Source organism: Ornithorhynchus anatinus, chromosome 2, assembly GCF_004115215.2.
Source record: "Ornithorhynchus anatinus isolate Pmale09 chromosome 2, mOrnAna1.pri.v4, whole genome shotgun sequence".
NCBI lineage: Eukaryota > Metazoa > Chordata > Mammalia > Monotremata > Ornithorhynchidae > Ornithorhynchus > Ornithorhynchus anatinus.
The window spans coordinates 164659455-164681588 of record NC_041729.1 but is presented as its reverse complement, the minus strand read 5'-3'; the positions used below and the strand labels follow the sequence as shown (position 1 = coordinate 164681588).

The 22134-nt window shown below is 44.9% G+C and overlaps 1 protein-coding gene across 4 annotated transcripts in view; it reads right to left on the bottom strand.

Annotated features, from left to right (window-relative positions):
- The window catches only part of SOX5 (SRY-box transcription factor 5), a 490387-nt gene that overhangs the window by 416644 nt on the left and 51609 nt on the right, over positions 1–22134 (bottom strand). For 2 of the 4 annotated variants that reach the window (XM_029058133.1, XM_029058135.1), the window contains exons 1-2: positions 20036–20168; positions 4316–4547 (exon numbers count right to left, since the gene is read on the bottom strand). In XM_029058133.1, coding sequence (XP_028913966.1) covers positions 4316–4547; positions 20036–20094 — 291 coding nt within the window. In that variant the 5' untranslated portion in view covers positions 20095–20168. Of the gene's footprint in view, positions 1–4315; positions 4548–20035; positions 20169–22134 lie in introns of those variants that run through there. The other 2 variants (XM_029058134.2, XM_029058136.2) reach the window with 1 other exon arrangement.

Below are 22134 nucleotides of genomic sequence, written 5' to 3'. Positions count from 1 at the left end.
CACGTGGGGCTCACAGTCTTAATCCCCATTTTCCAGATGAGGGAACTGAGGCACAGAGAAGTGAAGTGACTCGCCCACAGTCACACAGCCGTCAAGTGGCAGAGCTGGGATTCGAACCCACGAGCCCTGACTCCAAAGCCCGTGCTCTTTCCACTGAGCCGTGCTGCTTCTTTTACAGACGAGGTAACTGAGGTGCAGAGAAGTTGAGTGACTTGTCCCAAGTCACACACCTGGCAAGCAGCGGAGCCGGGATTCGCCCCCATGAACTCCGACTCCCAAGCCCGGGCTCCTTCCACTGAGCCCTCCTGCTCAGCGAACGCCACGTCCAACCCGATCATCTTGCACCAAACACGGCCCTTACTAGAGTGCTTAGCGCATGGTAAATACTTAGCACGTGCAATCACTATTATTTTCACCGTTATTACTATAAATCATTATTACCTTTGGCCAAAGACTGAAATACAGCCATCTCTCTACGGTGGCGTGGACGCTGCTCAAAGATCCGTGAAGATCAGGAGGGTGTTAAGGAAGCACAAGGAAGTTACTCAATTCCACTTTGGCAGGGAGTTCGTTTTGGCAAGATCAGATCGTTCATTCCACGACTGCGGTTGGTCAGACCCTTCATTTTCCAGGACATTCGTCCGGAACGTGAACTCCGCGACCGCGGAGGAAACGACCGCCCAAATGGCCGCATAGCAGCAAAAGATTTGCAAGTTGACTCTGCTGTTACCCCTTGATTGTCCAAAATCTTTTTGTCCAAACTCTCGTAGCTTGTGTTTTCATTAAGCATCTTTGATAGGGCGCTGGAGAATCACTCGGTGGATTTAGGAGGGGTCCGGGACCCGCACATCATCTAGCCTAGAGAAGCAGCGTGGCTTAATGGAGCTAATGGGTTCTAATCCCAGCTCTGCCACTTGTCAGCCGTGCGTCTTCGGATAAGTCGCTTCTTTATGCCTCAGTTCCCTCATCTGTCAAATGGGGACGAAGACCGTGAGCCCCACGTGGGACAACCTGATTACCTGGTATCTACCCCAGTGCTCAGAACAATGCTTGGCGCATAGTAAGCGCTTAAAAAATGAATAAAATAATTTGTGGTATTTGTTAAGCGCTTATTATTTTATTCATTCTTTTAAGCGCTTATTATATGCAAAGCACTGTGCTAAGCGCCGGGGGATACAAGATGATCAGGTTGTCCCACGTGGGGCTCACAGTTTTAATCCCCATTTGACAGATGAGGGAACTGAGGCACAGAGAAGTGAAGTGCCCAAGGTCACACAGCTGACAAGTGGTAGAGCTGGGATTCGAACCCATGACCTCTGCCTCCAAAGCCCGTGCTCTTTCCACTGAGCCACGCTGCTTCTCGCTTAACAAATACCATTATTATTATTAATAACTTTGGTCACAAACTTTTCCCAAGTATCCCTGAAACCAATTTTTGGTGTCTGACAGCCCTGAGAGAGTTGGAGAGAGTAAACCTAGGAAGCTGTAGTTTTTCACGGGCTTCATTTGGGTTGGGCTTTGATCTGGGCCAACTGGAAAATCCAATTCGACCTTCTAGAATAGTGGCTAGAGCCCAGGCCTGGGAGTTCCAAGTTCATAGGATCCAATCCTGGCTCCACCACTTGCCTGCTGCGTAAGCTTGGGGCACTTCACTTCTCTGGGTCTCAGTTGCCTCATCTGCAAAATGGGGATTGAAACGGCAAGACCCATGTGGAACAGCGACTGTGTCCAACCCGATTTGCCTCTATCCACCCCAGCACTTAGTACAGCGCCTGGGACGTAGTAAGCACTTAAAAATGCTACCATTTTTAAAAATCGTAATAATTCATTCAGGAGGGTACATCGGCACATATGACTGTCCTTAAAAAGTCACTTGACTTCCCCGTGCCTCAGTTTCCTCACCGGCGAAATGGGGATTAACTAACCGTTCTCCCTTCTCCCAACTCTTAGTGACGTGCTAGGCACAGAGCATGCTGTTTAAAAATACCACAGTTATTACTTTACTTTCCCAAGAGTTTACTTGAGTGCTCTTCATACAGTAAGTGCTCTGTACTGTAAGTACAGTGCTCTGCACATAGTAAGCGCTCAATAAATACTATTGAATGAATGAATGAATAAGTGCTCAATACGTACGATTGAATGAGTGAATATTCTCCTAAGTGTTACGTACTACAGATTAACTGACAATTTCTCTAACGCAGCCGTGATAATCAATGACATAAAAGCTAATTACAACCCATTAATTAAAACGCTACTCATCTCCGACGCCTAGTTTTTGCACCATTAGCGAGAATTAGCGCTGAAAGCAAGAATCGTATCGGTGATGGAGCCAAAAGGAAGATCCGTGCGTCGGGATAGGATAGGAGAGGAAGATTGATCCTTAGAGTCTGTGAGTAGAAAGGGGAAAAAAAGACCAGAGTTGGCACGGTCACGTGATCAGACACCACACGTGTGCATGGATGAGCTCAGTCAAATGAGCACAAATCACTTCTTCATTCATTCATTCAATAGCATTTATCGAGCCGCTTACTATGTGCAGAGCACTGGACTAAGCGCTTGGAATGAACAAGTCGGCAACGGATAGAGACGGTCCCCGCCGTCTGACGGGCGCACGGTCTAATCGGGGGAGACGGACGGACGAGAACGATGGCGATAGATAGAGTCGAGGGGAAGAACAGCTCGTAAAAACAGTGGCAACTAAATAGAGTCAAGACTAAACAGAATCAAGACTAAATAGAATCTTCCATCGCCGCGCTGCTCGGTATCCAAAACAGGCACGTGAAGTTGGACAGATATTCTCTGGTTCCCCAAGCACTTAGTGAATTTCCCAGGGAAGAGATGAGGGCCACGGTTTGATACAAGACAGAATGGTTCAAGTGTTCAAACCACCCTGGCTGGAAATAGCTGGGCTGGATAATCAGACTCAGGTTGTACTTTCAGTTTTTACTCTAGGTTAGGTCCTCGGGTAGATACGGGAGTATCAGATCAGTCACAGCCTCTGCCCTTCAAGGAACTCATTCATTCATTCATTCATTGAATCGTATTTATCGAGAGCTTACTGTGTGCAAAGCACTGTACTAAGCACTTGGGAGAGCACGAAAGAGAATAAACAGGCACGTTCCCTGACCACAGTGAGCTTACAGTCTAGAGGGGGACACAGACATTATTACGACTTTCAGCCTAAGAGGGAGGAAGAGGCTGTTATCCTATGCTCATTTTGCAGATGAGGAAATTGAGGCGCAGAGAGGTCAGATGACTCGTCCAAAGTCCCGCAACAGTCCCAAGATAGAGCTGAACCTAGAACCTGGCTCACTTGACTTCCAGCCCCGAGCGACACTATCCACCTAGGTGGAATACAGGAGTGCGAGTGACAGCAGGATACCCAAACAACTGCTGAATGGAGATATGAAACCGGGAAACCAGAAGCAAGGAGGGAAGAGAAAACCACTCAAAGGCCACGGTAAAACGAAGCAGGCCGGCTGAAAATCCGGAGGCTGTGCTTGACGACGGACCAGTGTGGGGTAACGCCATCGAAAGAGGAGCCGTGGCTTCGCCAGGAGTAAGAGAAGAGCGGACGAAAGACATAATCATGACACAACAAGGAACGTCGTTTTCGTGTGCACAGCATGGCCAAGATTATGGGTTCCTCATCGGTCCACTCAGATATTCGAGACCTAATAGGAAAACTCTGCCTTTAGTGATGTCACTTACAAATTTAAGCGACAACTCTATCTCTCGGTCCAATTTCCATGTATTTAGGCATTACAATTGCAAACTGATTCAATCAATCATATTTATCAAGCACCTTTTATGTGCCCAGCAATGAGCTAAATGCTTGGGAGAGTTCAATATAACAGAGTCCGTAGATGTGTTCCCAACCAGAGATCCATTCATTCATTCAATCATATTTTTATTAAGGGCTTATTGCTTTCAGAGCACTGTACTAAGTGATCGGGAAAGAACACTACAACAGTAAACAGTGACAATCCCTGCCTAGAGTGAGCTCACATCTAGAAGACTCAAGATTCAACATAGAAGTCCTACTTTTGACATGCCATTTCTTCTGGGCTGCACTTTCCCTAATTCATCCCGCACAGGGGCCACTGGACAGTTTGCGCATAAAAATGGAAGGGTAAATACGGACTTTCTTCAACTTCTGCCCAAGTCAGAATTTAGGCACGGCTCCACGTAGGGGCCTTCTGCGTGAGGCGGTTTTCTCCACATTACATTCGAAAAAAACCCAACAGAAAAACTACCCCAGGAGTAGTCCCGGGAAAACATCGTGGGAGCGACAATAGGCCGGGAAAAAACCTACCATTATGTTGTGCTGAGAAGTGGGAGTCCTTTGGACAGAACTCTCTTGCGTCAGCAGAGAAACTGGCTGAAATTCCTCAGAGTGAGGCTTGTTGGGAAAACTCACATTCAAGGGAAGGTGAAAGGCGGCAAGCCCGTTACTCTCCTCTTCTTCCACTTTCTGTCTGCTTGTCACCATGGCTACCTCTCCATCTGCTTCCCCATACGGAGAGGCTGGTCGCTTGGAAGACATCCTGGAAGGAACAAAAGAGGAGAAAATAATGAAACCTCCACATAAATCCTTAATGCCGTCATTGTGTGGTAAGGGGCCATTGTAACAGAAATGCCTTTTTGTGCTGGCAGAGAACAGGAAACTGTCCAAATACCACTGCAATGCATACACAATCAGGAACAATGGCGAGGCAGGTAGCGAGAGAACAGCATTTGTTTGTTGGGAGAATAATGCACTAATATAGCACTCTCTTGGATTCTGGCTTCTTAAACAAGAAAATTCACCTAAGAACACTGCATACTGCAAGACAATTCCATTTAAAGGAAAAACAGCCATCTGGGTTGACCCTCCTGTAGGCCCTATAGGATAAAGAACATCTCCCGTCCTATAGATGTGGGGGGAACAGGACACCGTCTCGATTTTCATTTTCAAAAATCAATTATTGAACGTCGGCCATCAAGCTGGAATTCTCATTATCTGACACGATGCTGAAGGGTACACGGAGCGGGTTTGGTTTGTGAACCTCAAGAGTTGGAACATTTGACTGTGAGCTCGCTGTGGGCAGGGGATGGGTCTGTTTGCTGTCATAGCGTACTCTCCCAAGTGCTCACTACAGTGCTCTGCGCACATTAAGTGCCCAATAAATACAACTGAATGAATGGATGTCGCTGTTTTTTTTGAACTTCTCAAGCACCCCAAATCTTCTGAAATGTTTTTAAATGATCAATCGATGGTATTTATTGAGTGCTTTCTGTGGGCAGAGCGAGTAAGAAGCGCTTCTACCGTTTAAGGAGGTTCCTAAACTCTTGCAACAGTCTTGGGTCCAATTCTGGGACAGAATTAATGAATCAATCATCAATGGTGTTATTCAAGTGCTTAAGAAATCCAGAGTACCGTAGCTCGCTCTTGGGAGAGTACAGTTTGATAGTGTTGGTAGATAAGATCCTTGCCTACAGAACTATTTCAGTTCCTTTCTTAAGCTTCAGAGGATAGTTGATCAGCCTCCCGATCTGATGGATGGTCAGAGAGTTGGAGAACGTTCTCTCTCAAGAAAACATGTACGTCTAATCCCTAAGTCCCCCTTTCCTCTTCCTCCACTCTCTTCTGTCTCACCCTGACTTGCTCCCTTTATTCATTCCCCGGTCCCAGCCCCACCCCACTTATGTTCATATCATCTGTCATTTATTTATTTTATTTGCTATTGTTTTAATGAGATGTTCTTCCCCTCGATTCTATTTATTGTTATCGTTCTTGTCTGTCCGTCTCCCCCGATTAGACCGTAAGCCCGTCAGAGGGCAGGGACTGTCTCTATCTGTTACCGATTTGTCCATTCCAAGCACTTAGTACAGTGCTCGCACATAGTAAAGGCTCAATAAATACTACTGAATGAATGAATGAATTTATTTCTATTAATGACTTTCTCCCCCATTAGACTGTAAGCTCCTTGTGAGCAGGGAATATGTTTGTATATTATTATATCGTACTCTCCCAAGCAGTTAGCACAGTACTCTGCACCCAGTAAGTGCTCAATAGATACGATTGAATGAGTGAATGAATTCCCCAACCCACAACTCAACTTTCAGGGATTTTTGTAATAATAAAATCAGTTCTATTAATCGCATAAAGTTCTCACAGGGTTACATTAAACCAGAAGCAGTGTGGACTAGTGGATAGAACACAGATCTGGGAGTCAGAAGGACCTGGGTTCTAATCTCAGGTCTGCCGCTTGCCTGATGCGTCACTTTGGGTAAGTCACCTAACTTGTATGTGCTTCAGCTACCTTATCTATGAAATGGAGATTAAAACTGTGAGCCCCCTGCAACGGTGTCCCATCTGGAACATTATTATCATTATGGTATTTGTTAAGTGCTTAGTATGTGCCAGGCACTGTACTAAGAGCTGGGGTAGATACAAGATAATTGGGTTGGACACAGAACCTGTCCCACATGGAGCTCACAGTCGTAATCCCCATTTCACAGATGAGGTCACTGAGGACCAGAGAAGTGAAGTGACTTGCGTAAGGTCACAGAGCAGACAAGGGATTAGAACCCAGGTCCTTCCGACTCCCACTGTCCACAAGACCGTGCTGCTTCCCTAGTAAGCACTTAACAGTTACCACAGAAAAAAAATATGGCTAATTAAATTTAACCACTAAGCATTTCAAACAGAACATAACACTTTTACACGGAAGAATTCTCTTAGGCAGGACTGAAGGTTATTATCAGGAGGGATCATAATAATAATGACATTCATCAAGTTCGGTCAATGTGCTAAGCACTGTGGCGGATAGAAGACCACCAGATTGGACATAGTTCCCATGCAGAGCTCAAGCGACTCAAAGGGGGAGGAGAGCATTCCCATTTTACCGATGTGGAAACTTAGGCACAGAGAGGCTAAGTGACTTAAGGTCACTCATCCCAGCAGTGATAAAGTAGGAACTGGATTCCCTGATTCTCAGTCCCCGGAACCGCGGGTTAAATTTCCCCCATATGAAAATATTCATTCGTTTGTTCAATTGTATTTACTGAGCACTTAATGAGTGTAGAGCACTGTACTAAGCGGTTGAGGGAGTACAATACAAGAATAAACAGGCACATTCTCTGCCCATAACAAGCGTACAGCCTAGAACAGCTTACAGTGTATAGCACTGGAGAACAACAAAGATAATCCTGATGGTGAAAGAGAAAAGTAGGTCTGCCGGTGGATGCTGAAGCGAATGGTTCACTCAACTGGTTCACTGTGAACATAAACTGTTGTGGTATGGGGAAGCAGCGTGGCTCTGTGGAAAGAGCCCGGGCTTCGGAGTCAGAGGTCATGGGTTCGACTCACGGGTCTGCCACTTGTCAGCTGTGTGACTGGGGGCGAGCCACTTCACTTCTCTGTGCCTCAGTTACCTCATCTGGAAAATGGGGATTAACTGTGAGCCTCACGTGGGACAACCTGATGACCCTGTATCTCCCCCAGCGCTTACAACGGTGCTCTGCACATAGTAAGCGCTTAACAAATACCAACATTATTATTATTATTATTATTATTGAGTTTGCCCAAGTTCCTCAGCCCAGTTCACTGGAAATCCACCCCCATACCTCCTATGGGATCAACTCGAGGCAAAGCAGTTTCTAGAAAATGTAGCATCATATTAAGGATGAAGGGGGTCCTTGGTAGACATCACCTTGGTGTGAAATGCAATCATTCAGCCATTCAATCACATTTATTGAGCACTTACTGAGTGCAGAGCACTGTACTAAGCGCTTGGGAGAGGACAATGCAACAATAAACAGACACATCCCCTGCCCCACAGCGTGCTGACGGTCTAGAGGGGGAGACAGACGTAATATATAAATGAATCAATACACGACAATTATTCCTTCCTTCATTCATTCAATCGTATTTATCGAGCGCATACTGTGTGCAGAGCACTGTACTAAGCGCTTGGAAAGTAGAATTCGGCAACAGATAGAGACAATCTCTACCCCAGGACATCACTGTTGTGGGGCTGGGAGCGGGGAATGAATGAAGGAAACAAGTCAGTTGCAGTAGGATCAAACACCACTTTGGAAACTGATGTTCAATTTTGCTTTAAGTTGGCACTTAAGACAAAATAAGATTTTCTGATAAAAACCCTGACTAACTTTTCCCACTAAGCATAATAATATCTTTGTTTCTTTTTTCTGAACAGTTGCCATTATCTAGACACAGAGAAATTGATCACTTAGTCAATTAATGAAACTTATTGAGCATTTACAGCTGGAGAAGCAGCTTGGCTTAGTGGAAAGACCCTGGGCCTGGGAGTCAGCAGGTCATGGGTTCTAATTCTGTCTCTGCCACTTGTCTACTGAGTGACCTTGGACAAGCCACTTAACTTCTCTGGGCCTCAGTTACCTCATCTGGAAAATGGAGATTAAGACTGTGAGACCCACGTGGGACAATCTGATTACTGTGTATCTACCCCAGTGCTTAGAACAGTGCTGGGCACATAGTAAGTGCTTAACAAATAACATGATTATCATAATTACGGCAGAGCATATCATTTGTAGAGGACAATTGGGTTCATAGATACCAACCCTAACCTGGAGGAGTTTACAGTCTACTGTGTGGAGAGCACAGTACTAAACATTTGCAGAGTACAAAAGATCGGGTAGACACCAATCCCGTCCTCAAGGAATTTGCAAGGAGTTATTCAGGGAGACACACGCTAAAATAAAGTAGGGGTAGGGGAAACAAAGCACATGTAGTGGTTAGAGCATGGGCCTGGGAGTCAGAAAGTCACAGGTTCCGGTTCCAACTCTTCCACTTGGGTGGCCTTGGCCAAGTCACTTAACTTCTCTGTCCTCAGTTCCCTCATCTGTAAAATGGGGATTAAGATTCTGAGCTTCCTATGGGAGAGGGAGTGTGTTTAACCTGAGTATCTTGCATCTATCCCTGCATTCATTGATTCAGTCGTATTTATTGAGCACCAATCGTATTTATTGAGCACTTACTCTGTGCAGAGCACCGTACTAAGCGCTTGGAATGTACAATTGGGCAACAGATAGAGACAATCCCTGCCCAAGAACGGGCAGAACAGGTCTGGGCACATAGTAAAGACTTAACAAATACCATTATTATTATTATTATTATTATAACGATATGTTCGTAACTTCTGTGGGAGTGGGGAAAGGAATGCAATCTATAACATTGATTCCATTAGGAGAGTGATCTCTGCCCTTTATACAGTGTTCTTCCAAACTCATTCATTCAATTGTATTTATTGAGCGTTTACTGTGTGCTGAGCACTGTACTAAGCACTTGCAAAGTACTATTCAGTCATAAAGAGAGACAATCCCTACCCACAGTGGGCTCACCTGCCAAAAAATCTACAGATTAGATCAGTGTTCATCAGTGTTAACAGAAAAGGGAAAATTTTCTGAAAGACCTTCTATTTGGGGAATATCTCTGTGTGCATGCGTATCTCTGTGTATGTGTGTCCTTTGACCCAGATTTTAAAATGTGGCTGTTGAAAATAAGTTTTTTGTGCAGTAATAATAATGTTAGTAATGACGGTATTTGTTAAGCACTTACTATGTGCTAGGCACTACAGGAAGCGCTAGGTTGGATACGAGCAAATCGAGTTGGACAAATCGAGTCCCTGTCCCACGTGGAGCTCATAGTCTCAATCCACATTTTACAGATGAAGTGACTGAGGTCCAGAGAAGTGAAGTGACTGGCCCAAGGTCACACAGCAGACAAGTGGCGGAGCAGGGATTAGAAACCATGACCTTCTGATTCCCAGGCCTGTGTTCTTCCCACAACTTCTTTAGGGAAGGGTGGATTGGTCTAATGGAAAGAGATATGGAAAAGACTTGGATTCTAGTTCCTGCCCTACAGTTACGCTGCTGTGTCACATGACGCTTCTTGGCCTCAGTTTCCTCATTCGAATAATAGTCAAAAGAAACCCACGCTCCATCTGTCTTTGAATGTGAGCCCTGTCTGGGATCAGAACTGACTCTAATCTGGTTACTTTATACCTACCCCAAAACAGTGCTTGGGAAGTAGTGAGTGCATATTATTAACGTTACGGTTATCATCACTATTATTCCTTCTTTAACACGGAAAGCTCAGTACTATCAGAAGTTTTGGGACATTACTGAGGAACACCTATGTGGTATATCTAAGGGAATGTAAATTCAGCTAAATGATAACAGTTATTATTTAAATAAACTTCTATCTCAAAGGAATTTGAGGCATTAATTAGATTTCAGAAGTCCCTGTGAGGAAAATTCATAGCCCCGTTTCCAAATTGAAATCAAAAATAGGAAAAGTTAAATCAACTGGCCAGGCACTGGAAAGTCAACTATTGGTGGATTTGGGAATTTGGGTCTCCTGTCCTAAAGAATAATTCTTTCTCTCCAATCCATTTCCCATAGAATGCCATGTAAAGAATTAACACAGACTACAGAGTGAAGTAGCTGTAGTCATAAGAACGGTACAGTGCAATTCATTGTACTAAGCGCTTATGAAAGAACAAAATGAGCAAATGACATTTTCTCAGGATCCAAGGAACATCCCCTCTAGTGAAGGAGAGAGGTATGAAAACATTTATAAACAAAATTGTCAAAGGGAGCAATTGCCTGTACACAGGAATGCCAGATATACAACAGTGCATATGAAGGAATGTAGATGATGTGCTGGCGATAGCCCAAGGACTTAGATAACTTGCAGTCCTGGCAATTTATTGGGAACTTGAATTAACCGTAAGCTCCTTGTGGGCAGGGATATATTCATTCATTTCATTTAATCATATTTATTGAGTGCATAATATGTGCAAAGCACAATATAACAGGTATGTTCTTGTCCACAATGAGGGATCCTCTCTACTAACTCTCCCAAGTGCTCAGCATGGTGCATTAAGTACCCAGGAAATATTACTGAGTGACTATTTGATTGATGATCATCGTCCTTCAAAAGTCTCATGGAAATCTGAATTACCTGTCATCTGGATGAGGTCTGATTCACGGATGAACAGGTGTATTGATAAAGGGCTCTAATATAGTCAATTCAATGGATCGGCTGATCTATAATTATATTTATTGATAATGATGCTACTGAGATGCCCGTTTACTTGTTTTGATGTCTGCCTGCCCCCTTCTAGACTGTGAGCCCGCTGTGGGCAGGGATTGTCTCTATTGGTTGCTGAATTGGACTTCCCAAGTGCTTAGTACCGTGCTCTGCATAAAGTAAATGCTCAATATTCCTTCATTCATTCAATAGTATTTATTGAGTGCTTATTATATGCAGAGCACTGTACTAAGTGCTTTGAATGTACAATTCAGTAACAGATAGGGGCAATCCCTGCCCAATGACGGGCTCACAATCGATTGCGTGGATGAATGAATGAATGAATGAATGAATGTATTCATTGATTTATTGCTTCTGGCTTCTGGCTATTCCATAAAGTGGGGAAAGCCGGTTTCTTGGGAATCAGTCAATCCATCAGTCCATCAATCAATCCTATTTATTGCCTGCCTATTTTGTGCAGAGCACTGTACTAAGCACTAGAGTGAGTACGATGCAATAGAAGCGGTAGGCACATACGCTGCCCACGGTGAGCTCACAGTCTAGAGGGAAAGAATGTAAATATAGAAATTATGGATATGTACATAAGTGGCATGGGGCCGAGGGAGGGGTAAATAAGGGAAGCAAATCCAAGTGCAGAAGGGAGTGGGAGAAGGGGAAATGGGAGCTTCGTGGGGGAAGGCCTCGTGGAGTAGATGTGAATTTGTGAATTGGGAGAAGCAGCGGGGCTCAGTGGAAAGAGCCCGGGCTTGGGAGTCAGAGGTCACGGGTTCGAATCCCAGCTCTGCCACTTGTCAGCTGTGTGGACTGTGGGCAAGTCACTTCACCTCTCTGTGCCTCAGTTCCCTCATCTGTAAAGTGGGGATTAACTGTGAGCCTCACGTGGGACAACCTGATGACCCTGTATCTACCCCAGTGCTTAGAACTGTGCGCTGCACATAGTAAGCGCTTAACAAATACCAACATTATTATTTAATAAGGCTTTGAAGGTAGGGAGGGTGATCGTCTGTCTGATATGAAGAGGGAGGGCATTCTAGGCCAGAGGCAGGACATGGGCAGGTTTGGTAGCCAGACAGATGAGGCCGAGGTACGGTGAGTTGGTTGGCATTAGAGGAGCAAAGTGTGTGGGCTGGGTTGGAGTAGGAAATCGGGGCAGTAAGGTAAGAGGGGGCAAGGTGATTTAGTTGTTTAAAGCCACTGGCAAGATGTTTCTGTTTCACACTGAGGTGGACGGGGAACCGCTCGAGGATCTGTAGGAGCGGGGAGACATGGATTGAATGATTTTATCGAAAAATGATCCAGGCAGCAGGAAAGTGTGGACGAGAGTGGGGAGAGACAGGAGGCTGGGAGGTCAGCAAGGAGGCTGATGGAGTCATTCAGGAGGGATAGGATGAAGCCAGAGATGTAAGGCGGTGTTTAGCTTGAACAGTATTACTGTTCATTTATTCATTCATCCAATCGTATTTATTGAGCACTTACTGCGTGTAAAGCACCGACAGTAGAGCTTGGAAAGTACAATTCAACAAGCATGGTTCTATAAATAGGGAACCTTCTGATTTTTTAATTTTCTTCGTGTATGAATGACATCTCTGAGAACAAGGTCCTAAAATACTTTTTAAGTATGGATACCAAAAATCTCTATGAGAGGCAGAGAATAGGAGAAATCCAAAACACGCCCAAATGTGGCATAAACATTAAATTAGTGATACCATAAATGGCAAGAGTGTTTCATGATTTAGGACAAAGAGAATGGTCAGGGAGTCAGGAGATCTAGTTTCCAATCCCAGCTCTGCCACCGGCCTGCTCTACTATGCCTCTGGACCTCAGCTCCTCATTCATTCATTCAACTGTATTTATTGAGCACTTACTATGTGCAAAGCGCCGTACTACGCTCTTGGGAGAGTACAATAGAGCAACAAGAAACAGACACATTCCAGCCCACAGAGAGCTCATAGTCCAGAGGGGTAAAGAGACATTCCGCTCCTCCGCCGCCCACCTCCTCACCGTCCCCCGTTCTCGCCCATCCCGCCGTCGACCCCCGGGCCGCGTCCTCCCGCCGTCCTAGAACGCCCTCCCTCCTCACCTCCGCCAAACTCATTCTCTTCCCCTCTTCAAAGCCCTACTGAGAGCTCCCCTCCTCCAAAAGGCCTTCCCACACTGAGCTTCCCCTTTTCCCTCTGCTCCCTCTGCTCCCCCTCTACTCCCCCTACATCCCCTCAGCTAAGCCCCCTTCCCCACCCATTCCCTCTGCTCCTCCCCCTCTCCCTTCCCCTCCCCTCAGCACTGTGCTCGTCCGCTCCATTGTATTATTTTTCATTACCCTATTCATTTTGTCAATGAGATGTACATCACCTTGATTCTATGTTTTGCCATTGTTTTAATGAGATGTACATCCCCTCGATTCTATTTACTGCTATTGTTCTCGTCCGTCCGTCTCCCCCGATTAGACCGTAAGCCCGTCAAAGGGCAGGGATTGTCTCTATCTGTTACCGATTTGTACATTCCAAGAGCTTAGCACAGTGCTCTGCACATAGTAAGCGCTCAATGAATACTATTGAATGAATAATATAAATGAATAGATAAATTGCACACACACACAAATTACACACACACACACACACACACACAAATATATATATATTCATATGTGCCGTGAGGAAGGGAGGAAGGATGAGTGAAAGAATGGGTATAAGATCCCTACTCTCTCTCCCTCTTAGACTCTGAGCCCCATGCAGAGACTATTCATTCAGTAGTATTTATTGAGCACTTAGTATGTGCAGAGCACTGTACTAAGCGCTTGGAATGTACAAATCGGTAACAGATAGAGACAGTCCCTGCCCTTTGACGGGCTTACAGACTATGTATGAACAGAATATTTCATATTTATCCCAGCACTTATCAGAGTGCTTGGTGCCGTGAACGTGTTTAATAAATGCCATATTGATATCTTCTTGATCATAATTATAATCACCGCCATCTCCAAAGACATCTACTTATAACTAAATTGTCCTATGGTATTTCCAACACTCTTTTTCAATCTAGCATCACCTACTTCCAGGATTCCTTATGTCTCACACATTTTGATCATCCTCCTTTCCCATCAGGGCTCACTCTAAGTTACAAACAATATTCAGAAGCTGCCCGTAACGGGTCCACCTGTCTCTCCCAAATTAGGCTGATTCTGCCGCATCGTACTCTCCCAAGCATTTAGTACAGTGCTCTGCGCATAGTAAGCACTTAATAAATGCGATCAATTGATTGACCGATCGCATTTCTTTCCAACAGTCCCATCTTTTCTAAAAATAAATCACCTCTCCACCATTATCTCCCCCAGAGAAATTCAATTTCACATTTGGCGTGTTGGATTCATGAGTGGCCTCCCCAGGCTAGCAAGTCTAAAGAAGGAACAGAAGCAAGCTGAGTCCATAGAAATCAAACTGAACGAAGCAATAACCCAGCAGAGAGTAATTAAGCACTGGACCTAACTCTCTCCTCTTCCCACACCCCAGCCCAGATGAGATAAGCAGAATGTACCATCCGTTTAAGAGTCTGTCCAGGTCGAAACAGATACGGGAGTTGCCGCTTCAGGAATCGATCCATTTAAAAGAGACTTTCTTCTGCTGTAAACTATATTTTGATTTATTCAATGGAAAATGCTGTTCATCACACAGATGAGTGACTTAGAGGGATTTAGAGGACAGGTTAATGATGAAAAAATGAACACTTCCTCCCTCTGAAAAAAGAAATTCTGACCTATCGAAGGGCTTTCAAGTCACCTGCACAGAGATTTTTTTTTTTTTTTCCCTACGTTCAGTCTCCCTCCTCTCTAGTCTCGGGGAAGTGCTGTGAATTCAGATCAAGTAGTTCATCTTAACTCGCTCCTTCTTGGGGAGTAGAGAAGCCCAGGGCTTTGTATTGAAAAGCCTCCCTTCCGCTCCCCTTCCCAGCATCACCTCTCCCCCGGATCCTGTTCAAGTACTTCAAAAAAGTCTCATCCAGCCCAGAGAGGAAGCACTGGAAGCTGTGATAACTGGATGAATTAAATAATAATAATAATAATGAAAAAGAATGAGAGGAACATACTGAGGAGGGAAGGGAAGAAAATAAAAAGAGAGGAAAATGATAGGGGATGAATTCAAAGTTTAAAAAGAGAAGAGATAAAAAAAAAAATCACAGGTAAGTTCACCCTTTTAGAAACGGTCACAGGGAGAAATTCCTGCACTTCTCAGTGTTCGGTCACAGAAGATGTTGGAAAGGAGAACGGAGGAGGCGTGGACTGAATGAACTTCCTACATCTAAGAGACCCAGGTGGGAAGCTGTGGGTTTTGCGAGAACCAAACCTGGATTTTCTTTCAAGAAAGGAAGGAAATTATTGAACATTTTCACACCTAGAATTGACGCTGAACAGCTTGGTGGGAGGGGAGAACTAAATGACTACAATTTGAATTCCAAGCATTCTACTTCTTCCTTAACCACTCCCTACTCCTCTCATAAGCCATTAAATGAATCTTTAATTTTTTTGTCTCTTCCCCAATGCTGACTTTCCCATCGCTGTAGACCAAACCGCCATCTTACCTGCCTCACAGGGCGGCAACCTTGGCATTATCCTCGACTCGTACTTCTCATTCAACGCCGCCATATTCAATCTGTCAGCAAATCCGATTGGTTCCACCTTCACAACATTGCTAAAATCCACTCTTTCTACTCCAAACTGCACCATATTAATCCAAACACCTAATCCTTTCCCACTTCGATTACTGCATCAGCCTCCTTAATGTCCTTGCCTTGCCTCGCTTTACTCCATACTTCATTTTTCTGCCCTGATCATTTTTCTACAGAAACACTCAGTCCCTATTTTTCCACTCCTCAGGAACCTCCAGCGGTTGTCCTTCGGCTTTAAAGCAGTCAGTCACCTCAGCCCCTCCTACCTCACCTCGCTACTCTCCTACTCCACCCCAGCCCGCACACTTCGCTCCTCAAATGCTCTGCCTGCCACTTGGCAGCTGTGTGACCTTGGGCAAGTCGCTTAACTTCTCTGTGCCTCAGTTACCTCATCTGTAAAGTGGGGATTAACTCTGAGCCTCACGTGGGACAACCTGATTACCCTGTATCTCCTCCAGCGCTTAGAACAGTGCTCTGCACATAGTAAGCACTTAACAAATACCAACATTATTAATGCCAACGTGGGACAATCTGATTACCTTGTATTTACCCCAGCTCTTAGAACAGTGCTTGGCACATAGTAAGCACTTAACGAACACCATCGTTATTATTATTATCAACTCTCTTCCTCTGTCTAGCTGACAATCACTCTCCCTAATTTCAAAGCTTATTAAAGGCAACTCTCCTCCAAGAGGCCTTCCCTGATAAATTCCTCTTTCATTTTTTTTATTTTTTATGGTATTTGTTAAGTGCTGACTATGTGCCAGGCTCTGTTTTAAACACTGGGGTAGATACAAGGTAATCACACTGGCCACGGTACCTGTCCCACATGGGGCTCACAGTCTTCATCCCCATTTTACAGATGATGTCACTGAGACCCAGAGAAGTGAAGTGACTCACCCAAGGTCACACAGCAGACAAGTGGCAGAGCCAGAATGAGAACCCAGGTGCTCCCACATCCCAGGCCCGTGTTCTACTCACTGGGTGATGCTGCTCCAATCAATAAATAAGATTGATTGACTGACTGGGGGAAAATAAAGCCAGCAGCCAATGGATTTGAATATTCCAATGATTTTCCTGAAGAAAACACATTCAAGTACAGAGAAGACCCACTTTCCCAGACTACAGAAATCAATCAATCAATCAATCAATGATATTTATTGAGAGTTTGCTATGTGCAGACCACTGTACCAAATGCTTGGAAGAGTACAATAGGGAATACTTAAGGAAGCAGCATGGCTTAGTGGATAGAGCATGGCCCGGGGAGTCATGAGTTTTAATCCTGGCTCCGTCACCTATCTGCTGTGTGACTTTAGTTAAGTCACTTCACTTCTCTGGGCCTCAGTTGCTTCATCTGTAAAAAAAAATGGGGAATAAGACTTGTGAGCCCTATGAGGGACCAGACTGTATCCAAACCGATTTGCTTGTATCCACTCCAGTGCTTACACAAACACATAATAAGCATTTATCTTATACCATAATAATAATAATAATAATAATAATTACAATACAAGAGAATGAGCAGACCCATTCCGTGCCCATAATGGGCTTACAGTCTGGTGGAGCTTACACTCCAATGCTGGAGACAGATAATAAATACTAAAAACTTGGAGAAAGCAAAGCTCAGTGGAAAGATCACAGACTTGGGAGTTGGAGGGCAAGGGTTCTGATCCCAACTCTACCAAGTAGCCGCTATGTGACTTTGAGTAAGTCCCTTATTTTCTCTGGGCCTCAGTTCCCTCATCTGCAAAATGGGGATGTAATTCCTTTTCTCCCTACTTCTTAAGCCGTTAGTTCCCTGTGGGGACTGATTACCTTGTGCCTTCCCCAATCTTGAGAACAGTGCTTGCCACACAGTAAGAGCAAATACCATTATTATAACCATAGTGATTATTATTATTTCCTCCATCTCTTCTTGTTGCCTTCCTTTCCTAATTAATCCCCTTTTTTCCCTTACTCCTTCTGCCTTCTGCATCCTCTGAGCCCTTGGATCTGCTCCCTTTAAGCACTTGACAGTCACCCCACCCTCAGCTCCATATCTGGAATGTATTTATTTATATTAATATGTCTCTCTCCCTCTACTGAAAACTCCTTGTGAGCAGAGAATGTGTCTACCAACTCCGTTGTAGCGTACTCCCCAAGAGCTTAGAATAGTACTCTGCGCACAGTGAGCGCTCGATAAATACCAATGACTGATTGAGTGACTCTCCTCCTTGGGACAGGCTCAGAAGATGACAGCACAGAACTCTTATAATAATAATAATGATAATAATGTTGGTATTTGTTAAGTGCTTACTATGTGCAGAGCACTGTTCTAAGCGCTGGGGTAGATACAGGGTAATCAGGTTGTCCCATGTGAGGCTCACAGTCCTAATCCCCATTTTACAGATGAGGGAACGGAGGCACAGAGAAGTGAAGTGACTTGCCCCAGGTCACACAGCAGACAATTGGCGGAGCAGGGATTTTGAACCCACGCCCTCTGACTCCCAAGCCCGTGCTCTTTCCACTGAGCCACGCTGGGAGTCTGCTGCATCAGCGAATGATGGAAAGGGTGGAAGACATTGTTCCTTTGCAACATGAGGGAGGCAATTAGAAGATCCAAATTGGAAGAGAGCCCACAGAAGCTTTAATTTATTTTATTTTTTCTTGTTCATTCATTCATTCAATCGTATTTACTGAGCGCTTACTGTGTGCAGCACTGAACTAAGTGCTTGGGAAGTACAATTCAGCAAAGATAGAGACAATCCCTACCCAACGATGAGCTCACCCTCTAGAAGGGGGAGAAGAAGGAGGTCGTTTTTTTCCCGGATTGTTTCATCTTAAACAGAAGCTTAGATTTCCCTTTATTTTAAAAGTGGATGCGAGGGAGAGGTGACAGGTTCTATGTCATTGTTTCATGTTCCATGAGTTGGAAGGTGGATACTGGGGAAAATATTGGCAGGGCTTATTCCCAGTATACGATTCTTATTATATTCCCTGAGATGTCTTTCATCCCTGCTTCGATAGTTCAGTTTTTGGTTTGTACCACCAAGAACCAAATATCCAGATAATTGAAACTACAACATATAATAATAATAATAATAATAATTGTGGTATTTGTTAAGGGCTTACTATGTGTCTAAGCTTTGTACCAAGTGCTGGGGCATATACCAGGCAATCAGGTCCCACATGGGGCTCACAGCCTAAGTAGGATGGAGAACAGAGATTGAATTTTACAGATGAGGGAACTGAAGCAGAGAGAACTTAAGTGACTTGCCCAAGGTCACAAAGCAGGCAAGGGGTGGAGCCAGGATTAGAACCCAGGTCCTCTGATTCCCAGGCCCGTGCTTTATCTCCCAGGCTGTACCGCCTCCCTGATCACTGAAATATTCCAAATGAAAGTGAAAGCGTTTTCGTGTGTATTTTTGTTTCATACACCAGGGCCTTTCACGCAGTGAAGGTCGAAATACATTATCCTCACCACGGTGATTAGAAAAGTTATCTGCAGCGTTCCCTCTTTAGAACTCTTTCTAGTAAACTTCAGATTCCATAGAATAGGAGGGGCGCCCTCTCTGTTTCCATTCGATTTAATTTCACAACATTTTCATAAACAGTTGTGTCACCGATACCTCTCCCGCCTCAAAGATCAGCAATGACCTCAATTGATTTATAACCACCTTCCATGGTTTTGACAAGTCCGTAGCGTTCTAAACCTCTAGTGCCCTTTGACCAAATACTCCGGAGACACCCGGGGTCTTCACGGAGGTTCGGCCCGCGGTGACTTATCTGCGCCTTCGAAACTGACGGACGAAACTACGTCCAGAGAGAACGAGACAAAGCCGTAAAACATTTCTCGCTGAAGAATTAATTAAAGGATTCATTAATCATTACCCAGCTATTATCATCCGCGCACAAGGCAAACATCCCATAACCTGCAGTCAGCCACAGGTTAAAAACTCCCAACGTCCTTCTGTTCTGACTATTTATAAATGACTCTGTATAATCTAGCATTAAGACCTGTAATTATAAAACAGCATTAAAAAGCGGCCTACATGGTGATGGATAATTACAGTTGGTACCATTTTTAAAGAAATAAAAAGCTTTTCCATTCAAACGGAGGTTTTGCTTTCTCTGACAGCTCTGCGTCCACGGGATGTAAAGAGACAATTTACGTTTCACATCCAAATTGTGACTGCAGGAGAATGTTTCCCCCTTTCTCGAGGGAAGCATTGTTCTCCCATCTCTGTAACTAGGTGTGACAGCACCAGACTGTAGTCACCCGGCTGGATTCTGAATCAGCATGGAAGGACTCACCTCCCGAGTCTCCCCAGCTGCTGGGCTTCTTCTTGCAAGTTGGGTTTAGCGGGGCTCATCTAAGCGACGTGGAACCGGAGGAGAGGACAGAGATCGGGGCAGCCCGTAAGCTCTCCGAGGGCAGGTAATGTGTCCGTCGGGCTGTTCTATTACACTCTCCCACGGGCTTGGTACGGTGCCCTGCACACAGAAGGCTCTCGGTAAATAAGAGTGATTGATTCGCAGCGATCTCCTTTGGACTCTGCAGCGGGACTCTTCTCCCCAGTACTCAGTACAGTGCCTGGCACAGAGTGAGCACTTAATTACCACGATCATTAAAATTCTGGTACCAGAAAGCACCAAAAAAAGCTATGAAAGCTGGAGATTTTTCAGGAGTGGACCGAGTCCAAGCATTATAATGACAATAATAATAATCCCGATGATGGTATTTGTTGAGGCGTTACTATACTAAGCGCTGAGGGAGATAAAAGCCAATCAGGTTGGACACAGTCCCTGTCCCTTATGGGGGTCACAGTCTCAGTCCTCATTTTACAGATGAGGGAAATGAGGTCCAGAGAAGTGAAGTGCTCAAGGTCGCTCATCAGACAAGTGATGGAGCCGGGATTAGAGCCCATGACCTTCTGACTCCCAGGCCCGTGGTTTATCGACTATGCCATGAGGATTTGGCCCAGCAGTGGACCTTAGAGTTCCCTCTGGTTATTACTCCTCCTCCTGCTCCTATCAATCATTCATTCATTCATTCCATCGTATTTATTGAGCGCTTACTGTGTGCAGATCACTGTACTAAACTCTTTGAAAGTACAGTTCGGCAAAAGATAGAGGCAATCCCTACCCAGCTCACGCTCACACTCTCGAAGGGGGAGACAGTCAACAAAACGAAACAAGTAGATAAGAGCCCGGGCTTGGGAGTCAGAGGTCAGGGGTTCGAATGCCGGCTCTGCCACCTGTCAGCTGTGTGACTGTGCGCAAGTCACTTCACTTCTCTGTGCCTCAGTGACCTCATCTGGAAAATGGGGATTAACTGTGAGCCTTTCGTGGGGCAACCCGATTACCCTGTGTCTACCCCAGTGCTTAGAACAGTGTTCTGCACCTAGTAAGCGCTTAACAAATACCAACATTATTATTATTATTACATAGGTATCAATCAATCATATTTAGTGAGCGCTTATTGAGTGTAGGGCACTGTACTAAGCTGTTGGGGAAGTACAATAACAACTATATAGCAGACACATTTCCTACCCCAAGTGAGCTTATGACTACTCTAACCTCTCTCTGAAAATGTGCTTAAACACCCTCATCAACAGAATGTCTGCCTTGAATAAGGGTTTTAGGGCTATGGAATGACTGTTCTCTGCATGCCATAGTGGATAGAGCATGGGCTGAAAGTCAGAAGGTTATGAGTTCTAATCTCGGCTCTACCACCTGTCTGCCGTGTGACCTCGAGCAAGTCACTTCTCTGTGCCTCATTTATCTCATTCGTAAAATGGGGATTGACACTAGGATCCCCACGTGGGACAGGGACGGTGTCCAACCCGATGTGCTCGCGTCTATTCCGGCGCTCAGTACAGCGTCTGGCACAAAGAAAGCGCTGAACAAATTCCACGATTATTACCATCGCCTCTACAGGGATGAAGTGTTTGTGACCTTTCAGATGACCCAGTTTCTACTTGGCAAGCTGTATTGCCTATAAATGTTTTGATATTAACTTGATATTGATAGAAATACCACAATTATTGTTATAATAATTATTAACGCCATTGCATTCTCCTCTCAGGGGCGTACCCGGAGGGTTCCCAGTCCTTTTCCAGTCTCAACTACAGGAAGGAGAGTCAAGCAGAGGCCTACCCATTCCATTCCTAGCTTGGACAGTGGCTAGCGAGTGGCAGGCCATCTGCTATAAGTCAAAGCTCCCCCGTGCTGGGCAGCAACGGCATGGGAGAAAGTCGAGGGCAAAGACTCATTTACTGTGCGGAAGGAGGCGATGGTAAACCATTTCCATATTTTTACCAAGAAAACTCTCTGAATCCACTACCAGAACGATTGCAGATGGAAGTGGGGCATTCTGGGAGAGATGTGTCCATGGCACCGCCGTGGATCGG